The 22,478-nt window shown below is 46.5% G+C and overlaps 3 protein-coding genes and 2 non-coding genes across 5 annotated transcripts in view; 2 read left to right on the forward strand and 3 right to left on the reverse strand.

Annotated features, from left to right (window-relative positions):
- LOC128721156 (matrix metalloproteinase-14-like) overlaps positions 1–7,379 on the reverse strand; it is a 46,891-nt gene extending 39,512 nt beyond the window's left edge. The window contains exon 1 of the mRNA XM_053814877.1: positions 7,243–7,379. Coding sequence (XP_053670852.1) covers positions 7,243–7,347 — 105 coding nt within the window. The 5' untranslated portion in view covers positions 7,348–7,379. The remainder of the gene's footprint in view (positions 1–7,242) is intronic.
- Positions 7,380–10,875: 3,496 nt separating this feature from the next.
- Trnas-cga (transfer RNA serine (anticodon CGA)) lies at positions 10,876–10,957 on the forward strand. Its single transcript has one exon. It is a non-coding gene; the product is annotated as a tRNA-Ser (tRNA).
- A 3,540-nt stretch (positions 10,958–14,497) lies between these two features.
- LOC128722060 (beta-glucuronidase) lies at positions 14,498–21,425 on the forward strand. The gene is made up of 10 exons (XM_053815878.1): positions 14,498–14,829; positions 18,495–18,603; positions 18,694–18,988; positions 19,054–19,220; positions 19,285–19,807; positions 19,870–20,042; positions 20,108–20,336; positions 20,621–20,797; positions 20,873–21,011; positions 21,073–21,425. The coding sequence occupies exons 1-10, from the start codon at positions 14,697–14,699 to the stop codon at positions 21,258–21,260; spliced, it is 2,133 nt and encodes a 710-aa protein (XP_053671853.1). The 5' UTR covers positions 14,498–14,696; the 3' UTR covers positions 21,261–21,425.
- Trnas-cga (transfer RNA serine (anticodon CGA)) lies at positions 20,441–20,522 on the reverse strand. The gene has a single exon. It is a non-coding gene; the product is annotated as a tRNA-Ser (tRNA).
- A 57-nt stretch (positions 21,426–21,482) lies between the features above and the next one.
- LOC128720418 (zinc finger HIT domain-containing protein 3) lies at positions 21,483–22,111 on the reverse strand. The gene is made up of 3 exons (XM_053814087.1): positions 22,041–22,111; positions 21,807–21,970; positions 21,483–21,737 (listed from the first exon to the last, which is right to left on the reverse strand). The coding sequence occupies exons 1-3, from the start codon at positions 22,109–22,111 to the stop codon at positions 21,508–21,510; spliced, it is 465 nt and encodes a 154-aa protein (XP_053670062.1). The 3' UTR covers positions 21,483–21,507.
- Positions 22,112–22,478: the final 367 nt, after the last annotated feature.

Below are 22,478 nucleotides of genomic sequence, written 5' to 3' on the forward strand. Positions count from 1 at the left end.
ATGTGTCCAAAACGAAGGTCCCAGCAGGGGCAGAAGGACACCGAGCTACCCACCAAGCCATTGGACGCCCTTCAAACGACGGCACGCAAGGCGACTGCTTAAATTAATAAAAATCAACTGATAAGCAAACATCCCCAAACGACTTGAGGCACCATGGGGTAATAACAATTAACAGCAAGCGCGGATCGACACCTCGTCCGAGGCGCACGTCGAGCATTCAGAATGTGTGCAATTTTCCCTTTCCAGGATCCAGAACTTGCCAATGCACCCGCGGTTCGACGTGCGAAGCTACATCTTGCTGCTGAATTTACATATCTCGCTCACTGCTCACACGTACGCCCTTAAGAGTCCCCCAGCGGATGGGTGGGTCCGTCGAGAAGGAACCGAGAAAAACAATTTAACCATTGCGCGTCCCAGCGCCCCCGAAGTCAATGAAAAATCCCAATAAGGAACGCACCACGGCCGTTGGCCACTGACTCTGGGGTTGCATTTTTCCACCAAACCGAGCGCTCGAGTCCGCCGGGATGGGACCTGAAATTAATTAAACTACACACTAGAATAATTAAAACTCGCTGAAACGTGGCTCGGCGGCGACCGGCACGTTGCTAGATTAGAAGAGAGCGAACTCGTCGAGGAACTCCCGCCTGGGGAGCGCCACGCGAAGACGCCTTCGATGAACCGCGGAAAGAGTGCAAAAAGGATTCCGGCGAACGTCGTGTCGGGCACATTTATCGCCGTTTCGTCCGGCAATTAAATATGCAACAATGCAACCACCCCTCGGCCCCAAAGGAACCTCCCCCTCCTCCACCCGGCGAGCCCTGACCGTGGCCGAGGATTATGGGCAAAGAATCATAATAATTTAAATAAATATGCAACGAGCGATCGTCCTGACCGGCTCCTTGAATTGGAACCGACGTTGGATTGGCCGAGCAGTTAACCGGCAGGAAAACGCCGGCGCCACTGGAGGTGACGCGCACACACACATACACACACAGAGACATTTCGGGATGGATGCATCGGCAGCTATCGGCACTTTGCGCCTTCATTCGAATTCATGACAAACATTAAAGGACGGGAAAGCGGCAACAACCACCCCAGGTCGGCAGTATTTGCATCTTATTTACATGCCTCCGGTGGTGGGGTTTGGGTGGACGACAGGCGCGTTTTGCGATGCACTTGCAATTCGCAAAATGGCTACCGGTTGATTCGTTTCCGCTTCACCGCGGTTTGGAGTTCTTATTTCGAATTTTTCGGACGTGCGGAGTCTTTCGTTCCACGATGGTTGGCTTATCCGTTGGATAATGAGGTCACGTGGGTGAGGTCAATTTATGCGCTTCTCTCGATTCCGTGCCGAAATGCCGAAACTTAAGCGTGGAAGTCAAAGTTGTCGTGGGAAAGTAACATTTGTCCGTGCAGTCGAAATGTTTGCCATAAGATGCAATAGCATCCGCTAAATAGTTAACAGATCAGAACGAGTTTTGCGGGACAATTTGTGAGAATAAAATAATGACCGTGGGATATTTGACTTCGTGGTCCTGCTTGTGGACTTGCATAAACCATGAATCATCGGAAGTTGAAGTGATTCATAGCCAACAATCGACACCGACAAATGCAATGACTAATTCTTATTATCCACGACAAAATGTAACTTTCCAGGTGAGAAAAGATTCCCGTTATAATTTACACCCCTGCCGTGGATTAATGATCACTTTAGACATCACCGTAACACACGGAGTCATTCTCAAAGAGTGCTTTATTATTGCGATAGCAATTAAGACTTTCTTGTGAGCAGCTTTGACTCATTCTGTGGCAAATCCTCACGAAAGAACCCACTGCTCAGTGAACCAAACGCAGTCGAATCAATCCCAAGACTTACCCTTTGACATCTCCCCATCCACGAGCGATCCATGTTGGACCCAATTTCTAGCCCTTGACAAGATGAACCTGCTGGCGGGTATCTCGCGTTCTCGGTCTCGTCCCCCGTTTAGAGCGCGATTGAGGCTCATAAATCAATATTGGTACGACGCCGGCTTGCGATAGACGTCGCCGCTAGTCAACAAACAGACAGCGCTAACCCGGGAGGGTTGCCACCGTGGCAAGTGTGTTGTCTTCTGGTCCTGATTTATGAGACCATTGACTCTCCGGGGGCTATGCTTCGCCAGCATTGCTCCGCTTAACGAGCAGCCACACCAATCGACTCTCCTTGGCTGCTCCCTCGGAAGCTTCAGCGATTAGCTGATTGAGCAGAGAGTGCGTGTGGTACACGCGTCCTCCATGTTGGTGGAGATGACTGACATTGTGGAGTGATTTTGGGCAAACCCTACGAATTTCCAACCACAAAAAGGGACACCGCCGGAACAGCACTCGTCGGGGCGTAGTTGCCGGTGGAAAAGAAATCTGGCGAAATTAATTAAAACTCACCGCACGCACATATTTCAAATGTGTCACTCCAAGCTACACGTCTCCATTGGAGGCCGCCATACTTCCCCTGACAATCCGCTCGATCGAGTGAAGTAAAGCTATTCGCTCAGGTGGGAAAAAGGGAGGTGACTGATGACATCGAAGAAAGGAAAGAGTGATCCAATGCCTTATTCCTGTCTACTCGGATCGTTATGAAATGATGTCAACACCGATGTAGTCAATGGCTACTTCAATCGTGATACCTGAACGGAACGTGCAGTTGCTCTTTAACGATCGTGTACCGCTTGATCGTTTCCTCGATGGTCGACAGCGGACGGAAATGACAACGCATTGGCACCGGTTTAATGTGGCCCTGGTGGGGTTTCTGCATAGCGAGAACATAATGAAACATGGCGCACAAACTCGTGCAATAGGTAGCACACAGTTCTAAAGCACACCGCCCTTCCATCGGACCTTTCGGGTTAATTCTATCCGGGCGGATGTGGTGACTTGAATAAAGAAGCAGCTCAACATAAGAAGCTTGAAACATGAAACCCCAAACGAGAAACATAAGGCCCACGATACGGTGCGCCGTCTGCTAGAATGAATGCCACAATGGGACAATGTCAAACTGCAATAAAATCAACCAAAATTTTGGAAACTTTATTTTAAAAATGAAATACTCGACTTTAAGTCAAACATTCATTGAATCATAATATGCTGCTGAGCATGTGCTGCTGACAAAGTGGAAGTAAACTTAAAAACATATTGAGGCCCTTGTTTTTAATTGACAGCGTGATATTGGCATCTGTCACATGCAATTGATGATAACGCTATGTAGCGCGAGCATTTAAATTGAATCACATTTCAACAATATTACTCAATTATTAACTCTCTATTTCCTTTAGTCAGAAGACCGCGGTTACTCGCTGTATTCGCCTGAGCCCCCAGTACCCAAACCGTTTGAGAACAGAAGCATCAGTATGTGCGAAGAGAACAGTAAAAGACTGGAAAATGGTTGGAAACCCAGCGGAACCAATGGGGAAAACGCGCTGAACCGGCACCGGCACTACCAACCGAGCATACCCCATTCTACAGGCGGAACTTGTATCAGATCTTTTCCACGCACACGTACACGCGTACAAGCTTACCTCGTGGAGACCACCAATTTCCCTATCGTAGCGAATCGAAACGAAAACGAAAACAAAACAAACCATAGCCGCTCCGGCACACGCAAACGTGATGTGGCTTAAAAACTGAAGCCTGAAGAACGGTGGATAGAAAAACAAGAAACCAACCAAACCATGAGGCCCTTCCTACGGTAACGTTTTTGCCGCAGAACGAACTTCACGACGCACCCCGGGACGCTCGTTCAAGTGTAAAAGATATTAAATGTAGCCGTCATTTTTGTGCGCCCGACGTGGAAAACGATGGAGCGGCTTGCCCTGAAGTGGCTTCGCTTTTCACCCTTCCAATCGACGAACGAACGGCTCATTCTCGCGTTGGAAAGTGGGTAACATAAAACACACCCATCTCGCCGCCGTCACAACGTGACCTCAAACTTGATCAATGATGATTGACTGTGACGGGGACCCCTGGGAGGGTCAGCAGCTCGTCAGAAGTCTGCCAAAAATCACTTTCGATGATCGCGCATGCTGAAAAGTGCTCGCTAAAACGACAACCGGCGTTTCGTGGACGGCCGAACGTCAGACTCGATTCTTGGTCCACTCAGGAATGGTTTAACGACTTGTGTGTGGCCACAATATTTGTCTAGTAATGTGTGCCATTATTGTTGGGTAAATGTTTGCTTTACATTTAATGGCAGATTTTTTTTCTCTCTCAATTTATTTATCCCCAACGCCTGCATAACAGCTGCTTAACATATTCTAACCAAAGGACTCGCTCAGTTACTCGTTCACACGTGTAAAAGCCGGGTCTGTGCGCTCTCCCCCGGAGGCGAAACCTTCGACCATGGGTTGGGGCCTTGACTGGCGCTAGGGGATGTAAAAAAGTTAATTAGAAAATTGCGTGCCAAAGCTGACGGGACTCGCATGGTGACCTTATGATCGAGAACCGGACATCAGTTGGGAGCGCGTTTCGAGGCAAATCACGCAGCGTTTTCACGACAACCACAGTTCCCAGTTAGTGTGGTTTCAAATAAATTTGGTAAATACATGAAACGAAACAATAGACAGTTATTTTCACTGACCCTAGCAACTAACCATGCGTATTCTCCAGACACCCAGACGGTGGTGACCCGCACACCGTCGCCTTCTATTAGCCCTTCTGGCCCCGCCGGCTCGTCAATCAACTCTCATAACGATGACATTTGAATTCATTAAATGCTTTCGCTTCGTTAACTTTAGCTAGCATTCGACCCGTCTGTGTGTCTTGGGCGGGGGCGAGGTTGACGCTAAAACACCATTCCTCGCCGAACGCAAGCGAAAGGATACTCTCTCATGAATCGATTCCGCATCCGCTCGTCCTAAAACACGGGAATTGGTTTTGTCAAATGGAACAAGACACAAAAAGGGCTACCGGAAAGGGTGCACACCCATTGACCATCGAATATTCACCGCTTCATTAGCTCACCGTTTCGACGAACAGCGTAACATGGGTGTGAGTTGCTTCCTCTTCGAACTACGGAAGCAGCAACATATGACCACTCGGCGGTGTGGTTCGATTTGTGCTCTTTCGTTCAATTTCACCACCCGGTTCTGGCGGATCAAAAGGGGCCGTTTATAAACCGCCCCCGGGCAAGCATAAGAAGGGACCGACATTCTCAGCTGAGCTAATAGGCAGCAGCAGCAGCAACAGCAGCAGCATCAAACCGCGTACTTCTCCAATAACGCAGCACGAGAACAGACCGATCTTCAGCAGCATCGATGCTAGCGCTCTCACAAAGCATAAGGCACATGACTCTTATTACTTGTTTTATTTTATTTTTTGTTTCGCTCTACTCGCATCCTATCCTTCCGCTTGGGGGAGTTCAGAGTTGCGCACAGGAAGCAACCATATGCGCCCGACCATGGTTATGCTTCTGAGTGCCGCGATAATAACCGGCTGTGTGCAGGGCAGTCTCCCGAGTGCATCTGTGCGCGCGGAAAGGGAAAGCTAAACTTCTGCAGAACTCCACGCTCGAAGGAGGATGAAACGAGAAGTAGCATAACTTCGGACCGTCTCTTTTTCCCGCATTTTATCTCGGGCTGGCAAGAGAACGCGTCCACAGCATAAGGAAGCGCGGGTACGCTACTCAACAGATGGAGGCAGATGGAAATGCTGGATAAACAGAGAAACGAAGGTTTGCTGGTTGGTGAAATACTCGATGGCGATGTTAGGAATGAAACAATTTACGAAAACATGAACGATAAATCGACAACGTTTTGATTTCAAATTCGAAAATCTATACGGAAAAGCCTCACTAGAAGACGGCGGTCTAAAGCATCGGTGCATTTTATATTGAGAAGCCAAATTCACTATTTCATTCATATTCTCGAGCGGAACTGACGACATGGAACTGAGCATGCTCCACGATGATGACCTAAAGCGGACGTTTCAGACCTCGTGGGTGAATTCAATTAAAATCGAGTTCCTCTCTGACAGCTCCAGCTGCATGGCTCAATTGTCTCACATTGAGGCGAATTAAGTTAGGGAAGGCCTCGCAACCGGCCTGGCCTGGCATGAAGATTTGCATATTTTGTAAATTTGCACGCTCGTGCTGACGCGCATGGCGATTGCATTCTACGTCAACGCATGATAGTAATCAGCAACATTCAAATAGGCTGCCACAAAAGTGCTCGTGATCACACCTTGTTATTGGTTGTTGCACAACTTCGATGGGCTATTAATAAAAGCAAAATAATAATAAACTTTTGCTTTGCGTTAGTTCACAGCACAACACGATTTATTGCTGCTTTAGATAATCATATCCCTTCGCAGATGAAGTACGATCCTAGTTCACCGTAAATCACTTCCTTTCCAATCTGCTCTGAGGAATCCCATTCCTACTATGGTGAGGAAGAGGACCAAAAGAATCAAGGGTCATGGCTGAATGAATTAGCATGTACGTGCGAGAAAATATATTGCTCTCCTTACAACACCTAATCATTACTGCTGTCAAAGTACGGTCCCCGCGCAGCAAGGATCGTTAAGCTGAGATGAGCCCGTGGATTTGTGGCTATAAATGGCTGCATTTGAAACGATGCGCATTTACGCGCACAAATAAATTGCAAAATGACACTTGCCAGGCACGTTATCATTGGCGGATGTTTTTTTTTGTTTTCCCTCGTGCAAGATTATCAATTTGTACGCATGGTATATGGAAATAATTGAACAGCACGCAGATTATAAATATAGAGCTATTCCGGATTCAACACACGAGTAGAGTGAGGTGTTGTATGCAGTACGATTTATATTCAAAACATTCAACTGCAATCTCACCATAAGTATTAAAGGATCGTTTGAATCAATAGCACTTTCGTTTCGTTAAAAAATAACCCGCAATACGACAACTCGAATTATTTTGCAACACTTATATTACAAACCAAGCCATGATTATCCCCCATGACGAGCCATGAGTGCGTGCGTATTGTTCTGATGAGAAAATGGTATAACGAATTGATAAGGCCGACATGATAACGTTATTAAACGACTTGAGATGCAACAGCAGTGTCTGATTGTAATGTGCTTATTTTGACCCTCTCCTTCATAATCTGACTCTCGTATAGTTGAAGGATCAAGCATGATACGCCTCTCTACAGGCTATCAACAGGTCAAACCAGACACTGTGCGTTCGTGTATTGGTATCTCTGAACGGGCACTAGGCGTAGATTTTCGGCTCACCGTAGCGTCATCGAAGTCCCGGAACTTTTCCTCATTGCTCAATCGATGCTCCATCCCGATCGGTTTGGTTACTGCTACCGTGACCATATGACAAAGTTGCAACATCACTAAGCAGTTTCCCGCGCGCAGTACTGTCCTGGTCCTCTCCCAGCTTACGCCGGCTACTACCAAACCCAGACACATTTACACGGCGTTTGAAAACAAACGGAAGCTTTCAAAATACTATCAAACCCACACACACACACACACACACTAGGGCGAATTGGGGCAGTGAGGATTTTCTTCTTCACTTTCCGCTAAACTTAATACACCGTATACTTGCAGCTTCTGCTTCTCGGGTACACTCGGATCACTACGCTGCTCTTTTATTTATTTTATTCGATTTTTTCGATTCCAGTGTCTGTTGTTTCCGGAATGCACTTCCTGCAACACCACACTTGGCTCGTGCACTTTTTCCACAAGCACATGCAATCGAACAGCTGATTGGCGCGCCACGACACACTGCTTCTGTGTAGGTGTATTTTTATCTAGCATCGACTAGCCAGCAACACCATCAACACACACACACACTCGCACGTACACTTGCACAGCGCGATCCCTCAGATGACTCATGCACGTTTCATTTTCCCAAAGGATACTTTCAACCGGTAATATAGAACAAAAATGCGGCACAAACAAATGCAGCTGGACTTCTGGGACTATTTCTTCCTTTTCGGCTCGTTCCCACCAGCTCACGGGAAAAACTCCTGGAAAAGCCACCAAATCGCACGAGCGGCTAACACAATTCACAACACAACACGCTAGGACGACGTTCACAACACAACGCCAGGCGTCAGGCTGACCGACGGAAAGGAAAGGAAGCGCGGTGTGCGCCTGCGTATGAATATCCTTTGCCGCGTGTGTGTTTGCCACTTTCCTTCGCTGGATCCCCTTTCTTTTTTCGTTTGTTTCGCTGGCTGGTCGCGGGCTTTAACAAACGACGCGGCGGCTTCGTGCAGGGCTTTGGAAATTTGGGCGGCAACAGGCGGGCTTCACAGGCATGGGCACACGGTAGATGCTAACGAGGCTCGCCGGTAGCTAATCGATTGAGTGGTAATGCCGCTGTAACTAACCATCGTATCGATCGCGCGCGCTCGAGCCCTAAAATCAAAGGTTGATGCTTCGGTTTGAAGGATATAAAATCGCCCGCACCGTTGCCGCGCCGGCGCTCTTTCGCTACCGATGTATTCAACGCAACGTGTACACGTTAACTGGAGTCAGATCGCTTCAGGCTTATGGTGTAGTACCGTGCAGACGATCATGCTTGATCGGTGCATGATCGCGAGAGAACACAGCGAGAGAGAGAGACAGAGAGAGAGAGGGAGAGAGCGCACATGTTCAGCAGAGAGCAAACCGGCTCTGCTTGGGAATTTTACTTCGACTCAGAAAATCCTCAGTGGACTATTTAATAGGACATAACGGATTAACAGTTCATCCTATGCGTCACCAAATCCTCGAGTTGTAATACTCGGAAGAGATTTAGAAGCCACTGATGACTGGTAGGGTGCAGTTATTTTTGTAACAAATTCACAAAAGCTTGAAAATTTATGCAAAAAGAACATGCAACTCATTCGGAGGCAGCATCAATCTCTTGCACTGCAACACGCATGAATTTAACCGTCAACGTCGCCTTTTCAATCTAGCATCCTTTCCGGGCTTATCACGCACGCTTCCAGCACCACAAAGCGACGGAGTTTTGATAAACCTCTGCATGCTGCAGACGTTCTTAGAAAGAACCCTGGAAGTGACAAGTTATCGCTAGTGTACCACTGGCAAGATGCTAGTAAGAGTACATCAGTGCGTTAAAGTCGCCTCAAACGATATCCAGCGTTTCGAGCGGAAGAAAAGTCCAATGAGGCATAGCTCTTGCTCGTGCGCATCAGATGGCGGTTCCGGCGTCTCCGTATAAGGCAGCATGTGAGTCCTTCGCCTGCTTTGGAGCCAGTGCCGCTCGTGCATACGTCCAGATAGAAGCTGCTGTTGTTCGGACGATCATTACGAAGGTTCGTCGCGTGACGGCCTTCACAATTCCCAATACAGCAGGCACGTGTGGCAATACCCAACCGTTCAGCGGCTTAACCGGCTTATCAACAGGGTGGCTACCAGTTATGCAACCCTAGATTGGCGAGGTGGTTGGGAATTTCAAATTGCCGAAAAAAAATGAGCAATGAAAAAACAGAAACACTCTAAAATCCGTTATGTTCAAATTATGCGCTGAATCAGAGACATTTTGCAATGAAAGAGCACTACAAAAGAAGTGCATTGCAGTTGATTTGAAAATGTGATCAACTTCACAAGAATAAGATGCTCATAAGTTGAACGTGCCTAGACGATGCAAGTATATCGTCACGTTCAGCTGTTTTGCTCAGAAGTTGAGATTCCGAGATTCGTCACCAATTAACGCCATTTTCATGTTATTTCCAGTTATTAGTATTCTTTACTACTTTCTTATAAATTCCAAACGCCTTGTAATATTTAAACGGCAAAAACTAGCTTCAACCGAATTTATAGCTCGATGTACAGATTATTGCAGATAGATCATTCGCGAGCCTTTTACTTTCAAGTAGGACGTGCAATGCCGATCGATATCGTTGTGTGCAAAATCCCCAGGACGACATGTGCCTGTCGATCTTTAATTCCTTTTTCGGTGCGGAATTCGCCACGCTTTAGCTGCTTCTTGTAAACCGGTTTATTTCGAAATAAAGCGTGATTGGGAGCAACAAAAATAACACATAAACAAAGTTGAGAAAGAGCGCATTCGCGATGCAAAAGAATAAAGAGCGACGTAAACAAAGAGCAACATCTGATCTACAATGAGGGAAAAGTTATTTTTCCAGAGATTATCCTTTTAAAATCTTGTTACAATCATACCGTGAGAGCTGCGTCGCATCGAAAATCCCTTCAACAGTTGATATATCTTCCCTTATGCTCGCTAAAATTTGATCCCTTATCTTCTGTGGTTAGGCTCGGTTCAGTCCTTGCGTGCTCTCAGAGTTTGGTAAACGCATTTTACACTCCATGCGGCTCACGCATATTCCACTCTCTCCCGCTCACGACTCGGTTGTTAGCCCTGCTAGTTCACTTAAGCGTTCTCTAGCGGAGGATAGCAAATACAGCCCGACATGTTAACTTCTAACGTCAGACTGCTTAAACTAGTTCATGCATACTTTTTGAATGAATGTTTTTTCAAACAAAGCTCTAGTAGTAGTGTTGTAGAGCCGTAATTTTACGTGACAATGTTGCTGAAACAAAATGGAATGTGTTTTTCTTGCTTATATTGTAATCAAACGCAATAACTGATAAGTGGGCGTGATCTACTACATAAGAAAACAAGTTCGTTCACGTTTAAGGACCATCGATGGTCGATCTTTAGTTTATACTGGGCCAAAAACCCTTCCGAGGATCTTCACCTCCAGGGTGGGTAAAAAGGATGTCTGTTCTTTTGACAAAGTTCATGTGTCTGCAGCACATGTTTTTATTTTTGGATTTAACAAATAGATTGAATTGCTATAATCGTTGTTAACTTCCACCTATACCAGCCTTGTGTGAGTTGGCTTGATGTTTATAAAACGCATTTACTCCTTGAAGCAACATGCAGTCGTGGCCGAGTGGTTAAGGCGTCTGACTCGAAATCAGATTCCCTCTGGGAGCGTAGGTTCGAATCCTACCGGCTGCGCACTTTTTGCCTACCCACGCAATATTTTATAAGGCATTCTGGTTATACATAAAAATTAATTTTTATCTTAATCTATTTTCAATTAAAGATTCTGTTTTATTGGAAAATTGTATAGTGATTAATAGGAACCCGTAAACAAACAATACTGGATTTATATTGTCCAGCTTTTATACCACTCTAGAGCTTTCAACTAGCTTTTATGCCACAGGGAAGCTTTTGCTTGCAAACAAACCGAAAGTGACACACTGTCAAACAGCTGATTGTCAAAAGGTGTTTGCTCCCCATGGCGAATCGATTCGTAAACATTCGTCCGCCGGCAAAGGGCACACCTTCATGTTTGCCCATGGTGGTCGTGCGTGTTTCTTCAGTGATTTTCGTGGGTTTTGTGATTTTTAATGCTAACTATTAGCTCTAAAGCAACTGCCATATCATCATTGTCGCCCACGTCGCCTACAACACGTTGCATCCGATGGCGAGTGGTGCAAGGACTCCACGCCACTGTGCTGGCAATCTTTAAAGGTATGTTTTCCTTCAACGATGACGTCATAGTGACGGGACCGGCTGCATCAGTGGTAGTTTGAATGTTTAACGAAGCTTTACCAGATGCAGTGCCAAAAAGCTGCTTCGCCCAGTGAATTTTGCAAACTCCCTTTCCAAAGTAGGCTCACAAGAAGCCACAAGTTCTGTCGTTATGCGTGTGCAATGAGAAGGAAACCATTATCTTTCCCGTTTTTTATCATCTCATCTTGCGTTATCTCGTTCGTTTACCGTCTGTCAGGCATCTCGTTTATCGCGCAGGCAACCAAGACAAACAAAAGTGCGTTCATTATGTCCCTGCCGCTCGTGTTGCGTTGCCGGCTTTTTCTTAAATTGCTTCTTGCTCGTTTACAATCGTCCGTATTTATGCCTTTTTTTCATTCTACCGCGTATCACGGAACATTCCGATGGGACTATAACAAAACGATATGTAGGTCAGCTGTTGTTGATCATCTCCTTGCAACATTATTGAGCCTTTACCGTGGAAACATACGTCGATAACTAAAATTATGTCCAAGTAACCGTTGGAGGTCGTTGGAGGTCTGGAAACACCCTGCTGTGCAAACCTTCCGAGGCAGGATCGCGCACACACGCGGTCACCGGGCAACCGGCTCTTGACATACAAGTAGCGTCACTTTCCGAGCGCAGCGTGCCAGTTCAAGTTGACGTTTCGAACGGATCACAGTAGCCGTAGCCTTAGCCCGGTGCAGTACGACCGATCGTTCCAGGGTGATCTTGAACGCGACCGCTCACGCAACCAGCGTGTAATATCTTTTCGGGAGCAGGATACATCATCACCATCATCAGGGCAATCATCGACGCGTCGTCCGTTAATCCGAGTTCGCCTGTCACCCGCGTGAGCGGGAGTGAGACGGTTACAGCACCGAGAGCATCGGATTTGATTAGCTTTTCCTACCCATTCTCCTGTCGTCCCATTGTTTCCCGGGTCCGGGCGATTCAGTTCGTCTTTTTGGTAGATATTACAAGGGCCTTACCTCGTGTTCTTGCGCTCGGGTTTGTCGCGCCCTTTTCGAGGACCCATCCGCTTGATTGCAGTGTGTCAACGGACGAAGTGAGAGTGTACATTTGATTGCTGTTCCTGTGCGTGACCGTTGGTGGTTTTTCTCCAGTGAATAGCAGTGGGTCGATCGGAAAGGGTCCGTAAATGGCGGGTTTCACGATGAATCTATTTGCTCCTCAAACTGCTCGCGGAAGCGCCCATCGTGGGTCGTACCCGGAAACCGGTAATTAGTTGTTTATTATTGTTGAAAATATTTCATTTCAATGGAAACCCTCATTAGTAGTTTATTCAAACAAATATTCTATCAGCTCTCAAATCATCGTTGAGCTTTTATTGCTGGCATTCATTCCAAGAATCATTATAAGTCTACCATTTGATTCACACATTAAAAGCACCCCGTAGAACCTGTTCGTATGGAATAGCGAGAGGATTCAAAGGTGCTTAATAATTGTTCCCGGAAGGAGGTGCATCGAAAAAAAAAACAAGCTAAGGTCAAGCAAAGGTGTTTGCGGGTATAAACAAATGTGCAGCATCCGCAACGATCCGATAAATACGCATTTGAAAAATGTAAGACGTTTGATTCCTATCACCTTACACGGCATCTCGAACCACAAATAAACGAGAAGCATCTGCAAATGCAACAGACGATCGATGGTTGGTGTTCTATTGAACTCCTTTCAGCTAGTGCGTGGAATTTGGCATCGAGAGTTCATTAATTCATCTCTATTCCATAAAAGAACCGTGTGTCTAGCCTATGACACTATTAAGTACGCCTATTACGTCAAGAACCTACTCGCCATGATCTTGATCTTTTTTAGAGCGATCTCACCTAGCCTTCAGTCAACGCTGCGCTCGCTAGGATCGTTCACGGACTAGCTTAATTCACTTTCAATTATCCTAATGCGAGCCATGGACATAACTCAATCGGATCGGTTGATTGCACCCCATCGATCGGAAATGGTCCAATGGACACTGACACCAGATTAATGGCGCTCGCAGCACGAATACTCAACATTATGCACGATAGTTTACGGTTCAATTTCAAGCGTACCACCTGCTGGGGAGTTTGCTTGCACAATAAAGAATATCTTTCAACGTTGATAAACCAAACGCTCCCATTTGCGTTCTTTCGAGCGCAATAAACATCAGGTGTTGGAATGAGGGCATCAAATAAGAAAAAAAACTGACGCCTTTTTTATCACTACACACCGGGTGGCGTAATGTATGGCTGGGTTCAACGATTTCTTCATTGCGTTGGGACCACTCCACATGTGCGATGGTTTGAATACAATTTAGGTCACCTGGAGGAGTGTAAAGCGCAACCATATCTCCGATTATACTAACGCCTGCAAGGGCCAGTGCGTATTGGGTCGGTGTACTTTTGGAGGTGATTAAATATTTGAATTTTAATTGATTCCTTTTTTCTTTGCTAAAGCGAAGCACACACTTCTCTGGTTCGAACTGGATGGAAGGACTAAGGGCCGGTGCGCTTCAAAACCCTTGTCTAACGATTAATCGCAGTTGTCTCTTATCATCCCTGACGGTCGGACCAGCGATCGGGAGCGAGAATAACGGGCGACACAGTGAGACGACACTCGAAGGGGATATTTCGTTCGATAAGACCTCCAGGCACATCAGCCAATACACGTACGTGAAACGCTGACGGGAGGTTGTTTTTATCGCGCCGGACTATCTTTCCCTCTTCACGAGGTCTCCCGATAATGGACGGTCTCGGGAACCGGTGTGTATTTGTCCTAGTAAAGACCGCGTCTTGTCGATTGTTGCAGCCAGAAAATTCAGTCGTTCGATGCTTCGACCGTGGGTTAGAACGGGCCTGGCATTCGTTGTGTCAAATTTTCGGTAGTGCGTACGTGCCGAAATTCTAATCTAACCTTGTAACGGAAGCTCCTCCCGGGAGTGGAAACACGTGGTTTTTGCGCCGTGCATTTGAAAAACATACTTCCCCAAAACCCAACCCGTCAATGCGTAGTGGGAGAGTGAATGCATAAATTGGTTTCTTTAGCAGCCCCGGGAGCGAGAGCAGAAATGAACAAAATTATGTTTACCAACCGCATGCAGCAACGGTGAAAACACTAACCGATACTGCGACGTGCTTTCGCCACCCGGTTTTGTTTTTTTTTGTTTTCGGAGGGAGATCGTGCGGTATTAGTAACGAAAGCAATGGTGGTGCCATCTAGTGATGGGGTCCGAAAGCGACTCCTAACAATTTCCCCCGAACGGAAGCGGAAGATTGAGAGGCTGCGCCGCATCCAGCACGATCACCGGATGCGCCTGATCGTGACGGCGGGCATAGGTAAGAAGGAAGAAAATTGCCCACCGATTGGCCAGTTTGCTCCCAAACCAAAAATTAAACCTGTGACGGTAAAATCGTATGACCCGACAATCGAAGAATGGTTTGATAAGCGAGCCGTGACGTGCAGAACTGCTGCTCCAGTGGTGAACGTGTCCCTATCATTCGGTAATCAATTAGGAGTGAGCTATCAATAAGCGGCGCCATATCGCAGGTGAAATACCGGTGAAATTTGGACGAAAATTAGCAGCTCCCTCCTCGGTTGGTTGAGAGGCTTTTGGACGGAAGATGATATGGGGCAAAGTAAATTAACAAACCAATACAAATGATCGCAATGTGACGTTTGGGGTGCAAAATGACACATGGCAAGCAAAAGAGCAAGTCTAATCAGCAACCGAGAGATATCATGTTTGTACATCATGTAATATATACTGATGATGTATAAAATAAAGTTGAAAAAGAACGTGTGAAAAATAGAATAGGGAGAGAGAGAGAGAATGAGAGATAAACATAGAGCTAGAACTAAGCAGCGGATAGTTAGCCTTTAGCTTTGTATTAATATCGTTCGCTTTAGTGGGCGGTGTTCGGCGGGAAAGACTTTCTACGCAGCGCCGATCGCGTTAGAATTGTTTTGTGCGGAGTTTTTCCCTCGCACCCTACTATATCAGCTTCACGCCCGGGAGCTCGATCCGTTCCAGCTTGCTCAAACGGAGAACATGAGGAATCATTCGTGATTTCGTGCTCGCCTAAGTCGGCCGTGCGTACCTCGGGCTACGGCGCAAGTCAGTCGATCCAGTCGAAGGGCGCGCGTTGAAAGTGAAAACTTACCCTGGCGGGAAAAACGCTGGGTGTATTTTTGTTTGTGGAACCAAAGAACAGAGGCACTAACGCAGCCCCCTCGGTAGTTTTTTATAAGTGAAGCCCACGAAGTTAGTCGGTCCTTTTGTTCCGTAGTTTGGAAGGATGTATATTTTACGATCCTTGTTCCATGCAAGTGAAAAGTGTAAATTACACCGCTGGTGACACCCGACGACTCGTTCGGGAATGTTGGATTGCATTGAACGGATTAGTGGCAGTAAAATTCGCCATTTCCTTCCATCAACGGAAGGGATGTGACCGTTAGGCAAAGTGCAACGCCTTCGTCATCGTGGGGCTTCCTGTCGCACAGCCGGTTGCACTATCTGGCCCGGGAAAACCTTGCGAAGACGATCCATCTTTCGCGTCGTTTTGCTCCCGACGTACGCACGCACGTGTTTCTCGCTCACGCACGTGCCCCAGCTGCGTATCCTGCCGTGGCATGGAGCCGTCCGGCCAAGGAGTCAGTAGCGTAATGCTATTAGTTCCGAGCGGTAGTGGTGCCGATATCGGTGGTGGAAGTGATGATGTTCGTGGTGCTAGCAAAAGGTCGGATTGCGACGAAATTGAAGCGCCGGTTGTGGCAGAGCGGCGGTGGAAACCGAAACGCAAGTTGATATGTACAGGTGATGCCATAAATATCCTTTTCGGTGTACAAAGGTAGTGACGGTGTGTTAAATTTGACTACAGAAAATTATGTTTGAATCTAGTTTTCAAATTCACTTCACTTTAGACCTACGTGATTACACCGGTGCAGTGAAAAAACAACCTGAATAAGACATGAAATCGTTTCGAGTGATAGTGTTTTAAAGTGATAATGTCCATATTCATTCTCATTTGGCCGTTGCATTGATGCCTCGGTCAAGCAATCGGTCTTAGGCGTTATCAGAAAGGGACGCTTGAATTCAACATCGAAAAAGTAAGAGCTTATATTTCACGTGCTCAACTAAAATCGGCATATACATCTGAGTTTTCGAATAAAATCAGCCAAACCAACGTCTGGTGGACTTGAGAAACAAGTTCTATCCGTTATATGTTTCTATAGTTCTTTACAACAATAAACCCAGCCTCTGAACAGTAACGCCGTTTGAAAAATCGTGTTTGTTTTCACGAATCGTTTACATCGTTGCGAGTTGGGGCCGTTCGGAAATTTGTTAAAATGTTTGTTTACATGATCCGTAAAGAATCCCGCGGACCTGAACACACACGTAGCAGCACAATAGTGCCTATTGTCTGCCCTGTCTGGCGTGGATCCGTTTTCTCGACATTAAACTCCGTCCGATCAATACGATATATCCCGCTGGTTGCGCGATCGCAAGATGTTTCGTAGCCGTCGAAGAGCGAAGCCAGTGATCGTTCAAACAACGTCAGACCGCTTCATGTCAGAAGTTGATGCAATAGATGGGGTCTAACTGAATCTGGAAAGCCGGCTGCTATTACACAACACGTTATCGGTTGGGCGGGAACGCCGATGTTCTGAACCTACCGACCTTGCGCTTCCCATCGGTCACGTGTTGCCCATTCTCAAGCCTCTGCAAAACCAGTAATAAACGTTATCTCAACACCATTCGGCCGTTCAAGTGGCAAGCATTTAAGTTGAAGAATGTGTTCCGATGCGATATGCGATTCGCTCTCCCTCGTGTGGGGAAGAACGGATTTCACCAACCATACGGGTGGCTTATGTATTGATTTTCCATTATTAGATCATACCAAACCGTCACCTGCCATGTGTTGCATTTCGTGATACTGTTTCAACTCAAATAGGAAGGACACACGCAACCTACTCGGATTCCTGACCATACCCAAACGTGTATGTGCTTGGCTGTCAATGCCTCAAATTAGCCTCTACATGGATTCACCTCAAAGATGGTCTCATTTTTGCTACCGCACGAGTCGAGCCTAGAAAACAAACAAACACCGAAGCCACCTCCCGGGTTAGTGAGCAAACATGATTTTGGGACGAGTTGTTCTAAGTTCCTGCCGTACCAGGACGCACCTCGTTTTGTAACGCAAACGCGTCCATTAATCGTGGCGGGGTAAAAAGGGTGTGCCTGTGGATTTAAACGATATGTGGCGCGTTTGTCCACCGAACGGCGTGATCCAGTGTTAAGCAGCCAACAGTAAAATTGTTCGAAAGGCTCTGCAAAATTTTAACTTCCGCAATGCCTACCTTTTAAATGAGTAACCTCTAGTAGACGATGATTGGCATTGGAACTAATTGGCTGGATAAGACAAAATCCAAACGTTTGCTGAAGCAGGTGACGTAATCGCTGTAACGATCCCGAGCAATTTGCTGCAGTACTTGGAACCGTTTAAAAATCGTTTTAAAACCCCTCCCGGCACAGAGCGCAATGAGATAATGCCGTTGTGGTAAAATATATGTTCAGTTAAAGCACACACCGCGCATGTTTAACATAAATTATCCTCAGACGCTGCCTCGCGGCTTGTAATTAGGATCTATTTCGTGCTGCACTCTCGCAAAATAGCATCGACATTAAGCGGCCATGGGGCGTGTGTTTGAGAGTAAACATTTCATTGGCACCTTCGAGGAAACCAAATCTATAGGAGATCAGCTTTACCAATCGATAAATAGTGCGGGAATGAGGGGATTGGTTTAAGATACTCCAATATTGCCGTTCCCGCATGAGATGATCCTCGAAAAGGGTGATCACGTGTAATGAATTCGTTGGTCGATTCCACAGAAAATCACCCCGTTCACGATCACGATCGTCCTTGGGTGGAGAGATCACGGTGAATGAATAATTCCAAAGCCTAATGAGAATCTGTACTCCCATTTTTTTTCTTTCACGCAGTGGTGACGTTCGTGGTTATGGGCATGATCGGCTGCATGGTGAACGTCGTCTTTGGAGCAATGTACACCTCAGGCAACGAGTCCTCGACCCAGGGCCTTCTCTACCCAATGTAAGTGAGCTCGCAACACTCAGCGCAGTTCCAGAATTTGCTAATTTGTGATGATGTGATATGCCTTTTGCTTTTTTTTCAATCCCACAGAGAGTCAGAAACGCGCGAATTGAAGAAGCTCGATGGAATGTGGAATTTCGTACGCTCGGACACCAACAATCCTTCGCTGGGTATACGAGAGAAGTGGTTCAGCGACGATCTGGCCCGATTCCGGAAGACGATCGGCATGCCGGTACCGAGCAGTTACAACGACATCACGGAGGATGCTGCATTAAGGGATCACGTCGGCACAGTATGGTACGATCGCAAGTTCTTCATCCCAAAGGCGTGGTTCTCGAATCGAGTCTTCGTCCGGTTCGGCTCAGTACATTACGAAGCGATAGTGGTGAGTGTACATGCAAAGAAGACCATGTGGAGTAGTGATAACTTACGGAATCCTTCCTCTCGAAGTGGATTAATGGGGTGGAGGTGATGAGGCACGAGATAGGACACCTGCCGTTCGAGATAGAAATCACGAATGTGCTCGAGTACGGTGCTGCGAACCGAATAACCGTGCTGTGCGACAACGTGCTGCTGAAGGACACCATCCCGCAAGGCAAGGTGGACAATCAACCCATGTAAGTTTACGCCTTAAGGATCACGAATGTGTTGGGTGTTAAATCCTTATCACCCTTATCACAGCGACAATGGCGTGGAACTAGTGCAATCGTACACGTTCGACTTCTTCAATTATGCCGGCATTCACCGGTCCGTCGTGTTGTACACTGTGCCATCGGTTTACATTCAGGACGTCATTCTTCACACCAGCTATAAGGGAACTAAAGGTCTGGTCGAGTACCAGGTCAAGACCAGTGTGAATGACACGAGTAACCTCGAGCTCACGGTGAAGCTGTTCGATCGTAATGGAACTCTAGTCAGCACGGGCATTCAGAAGGCGCAGCTCCAAGGGTCGGCCATCATCCCGGAGGTAAAGCTCTGGTGGCCGTACTTGATGGATCCGGAACCGGGTTATTTGTACACGATGGAGCTCACGCTGAGCAAAGCCAAAACTAATGATGCGCCGACCACCGGCGGTGATGAGGCGTTGTTGGACGTCTACAGGACGAAAGTCGGCATTCGGACGCTCCGGTGGGACAACACGTCGTTCCTAATTAACGAGAAGCCAATCTACTTCCGAGGATTCGGACGTCACGAAGATTCCGATGTAAGAGAAGATCGCATTAAGATAGTAAATGCTATTTCAAATGATTGCGTTCTGTTTTACAGATCCGTGGAAAAGGATTGGATCTAGCGCTACTAACCAAAGATTTCAATCTGCTGAAATGGGTCGGAGCTAACGCGTACCGCACCTCTCATTATCCCTACTCGGAGGAAAGTATGCAATTCGCGGATGAACACGGCATCATGATCATCGACGAGTGTCCTAGTGTAGATACTGAGTAAGTACGGCTGCTGTACGTTAACCGGATTGGAATGCAATTGTGTCTTTTTGTCGGTCTTAAAGATATTTTTCAGATATCCTGCTACAAAAACATAAGTCAAGTATCGAGCAGCTGATTCATCGCGATCGTAATCATCCCAGCGTGGTAATGTGGTCCATTGCCAATGAACCCAGAACGGGAAAGTCAAATGCCGATGCGTATTTCGCAGCCGTGGCGCAGTATACGAAAAAGTTGGATAAAAGCAGACCCATTACGGCCGCTATTGCAGTGAATGTGAACGAAGACCGTGCTGTAAGTAATAGTTTCCTAAAAATATTGCCTACAACCGTAATTTAGTCCTTATAAAATAAGGGGAAAAATGAACTCCGACTATTAAAAAAAGTTCTTGGATTATCCGCAGCCGGTAGGATTCGAACCTACGCTCCCAGAGGGAATCTGATTTCGAGTCAGACGCCTTAACCACTCGGCCACGACTGCTTGTTGAAGGCCGGGTGCTCTGATGTGTATTTCAACAAGTCTCCCGTGCGCATGTGACATGCTCTATTTCATTTTGTCGCTCTCTTTTTGTCTGCCAGGCACAACATCTGGACATCATCAGCTTCAACAGGTACAACGCGTGGTACAGCAATACTGGTCGTCTCAACATGATCACCAACCGGGTAATTGAGGAGGCTGAGGCTTGGAACAAAAAGCACAACAAACCAGTGTTGATGTCGGAATACGGGGCTGATACCCTGGAAGGGCTACATATGGTACGTCTTTCCACCGCTGCAAACAAACGTACAAATATATTCCAATATCCATTTTGCTCTCGATTCGGTGTATAGCTTCCGGCGTTCGTCTGGTCGGAGGACTACCAAACGCGCGTATTCAGCCAGCACTTTAAGGCGTTCGATGCTCTGCGCAAGCAGCAGTTTTTCATCGGGGAGTTTGTGTGGAACTTTGCCGACTTCAAGACGGCCCAAAGTAAAGATAAACTTGCGGATGACCACGAGAATGACACTAACAGTTTTTCCCAATCTTACAGCGTACACGCGTGTCGGTGGAAACAAAAAAGGCATTTTCACGCGCAATCGACAACCGAAAGCGGCCGCGTATCTGCTCCGTCAGCGCTATTATGCACTCAGTGAGTTAGGAAAAAGCAAACTACCCGATGATCTGTTCCTGTACACCGCCTCCGACGCCGATCTGTCCTGCAAACACACGGAACTGTAGCCAAAATTCATCCACTTATGATAAGAGTGAAAAACAAATATTCGACAATCTTTTGTATTGTTGGTTTTCTACCATTAAGTGTTGATAAATGCAACTATTTCTAGACTGAACCAGTCCGAATGCATGCGCATGCCTACCCAAATGAAGTAATTTAAAAAAAAAAAACAATTCAAATACAGCAAAGAGTCGATCGGTGTTTTAGCTTAAATATCACAAGCGCGCTCTTTTTCTTCAAGTTTCTGAATAACTATCGCCTATGTTGAAGGTTAGTAAACACTAGTTGGTCCATGTCCATTCCGTTTGATTCGTCTACGCCGGGTTCAACCAATCGAAGGCACTCGTCGGCAAACTCTACGAAAAGCGGCTCCATCATAGCCACTCGTATTGCATTCATGCCATCCCGGGCGGTATCGATCTCGGTGAGCAGTCTGCGTAAATGTGGATTGCACAGCAGATTTTTCAGGTGTTCGCTTTGGCCTACAGGAAGCGATCGTATGAGTAAAGAAAACAAACTATCACGCCCATTTGGACGTCGGGGAGTGTTACCGAGTAGCTCGAGCTTTTCTGTTGGCACCGTATCAATTGTGCTGAAAAGGATTGTCTTTTTAAAAGTTTTATCTTCCTGTTGGCCATTTTCCGGCACATCTGTTGAAGGTGATGCTGGCTCGCAGGGTTGTTCCTGGTGCGTCTTATAACATGCTACCGAACAGCTACATAGACAATGAACAGTACAAAATCAACAAACGAGGGTTCATGTTATCTTCAGTTAATAACACTCACTATGAAACGGAACACGTTTTGCATTTGTATTTTCGTTCGCATTTCTTACAAATTTCGCACTTATCAGCCATCTCTACGGATCCAGAACCACGCGCGATAATAAACAAAACATTCGCCCCTTCGTCTAATATGACAGCTCACACGCTTGACAGCAGCAAAGAATGCCATAAAAACTTACCCCTTTGCATTTGCCATAACAAAAGTACCGTTAGTTTCCTGCAGATGGCACTTGTCAGAAGCCATTGTTTTATGAAATCAATCCAAGTCACCATTGAAATGAAACTGATGAACATTGCCCTGAGAGTGATCTATGAAAATTTGACATTTGACTGCGGTACAACTACGTGTGCTTTGTGCATAGTTCGTTCGAAGTTGATTGGCACACAATTCGTACAGTAAAAATGGCCCAACGATTAAAACGCACTACTGCCACACTTA

Source organism: Anopheles nili, chromosome 2 (assembly GCF_943737925.1).
Source record: "Anopheles nili chromosome 2, idAnoNiliSN_F5_01, whole genome shotgun sequence".
Lineage (NCBI taxonomy): Eukaryota > Metazoa > Arthropoda > Insecta > Diptera > Culicidae > Anopheles > Anopheles nili.

Coding starts and splice junctions, on each gene's coding strand:
- LOC128722060 (XM_053815878.1), top strand. CDS start 14,697: ATGGTGGTGCCATCTAGTGATGGGGTCCGAAAGCGACTCCTAACAATT. Junction 18,604..18,693: donor CAGGGCCTTCTCTACCCAAT/GTAAGTGAGCTC, acceptor TCAATCCCACAG/AGAGTCAGAAACGCGCGAAT. Junction 18,989..19,053: donor TACATTACGAAGCGATAGTG/GTGAGTGTACAT, acceptor TTCCTCTCGAAG/TGGATTAATGGGGTGGAGGT.
- LOC128720418 (XM_053814087.1), bottom strand. CDS start 22,111: ATGGCTGATAAGTGCGAAATTTGTAAGAAATGCGAACGAAAATACAAA. Junction 21,971..22,040: donor AAAACGTGTTCCGTTTCATA/GTGAGTGTTATT, acceptor TTGTCTATGTAG/CTGTTCGGTAGCATGTTATA. Junction 21,738..21,806: donor AGAAAAGCTCGAGCTACTCG/GTAACACTCCCC, acceptor CGCTTCCTGTAG/GCCAAAGCGAACACCTGAAA.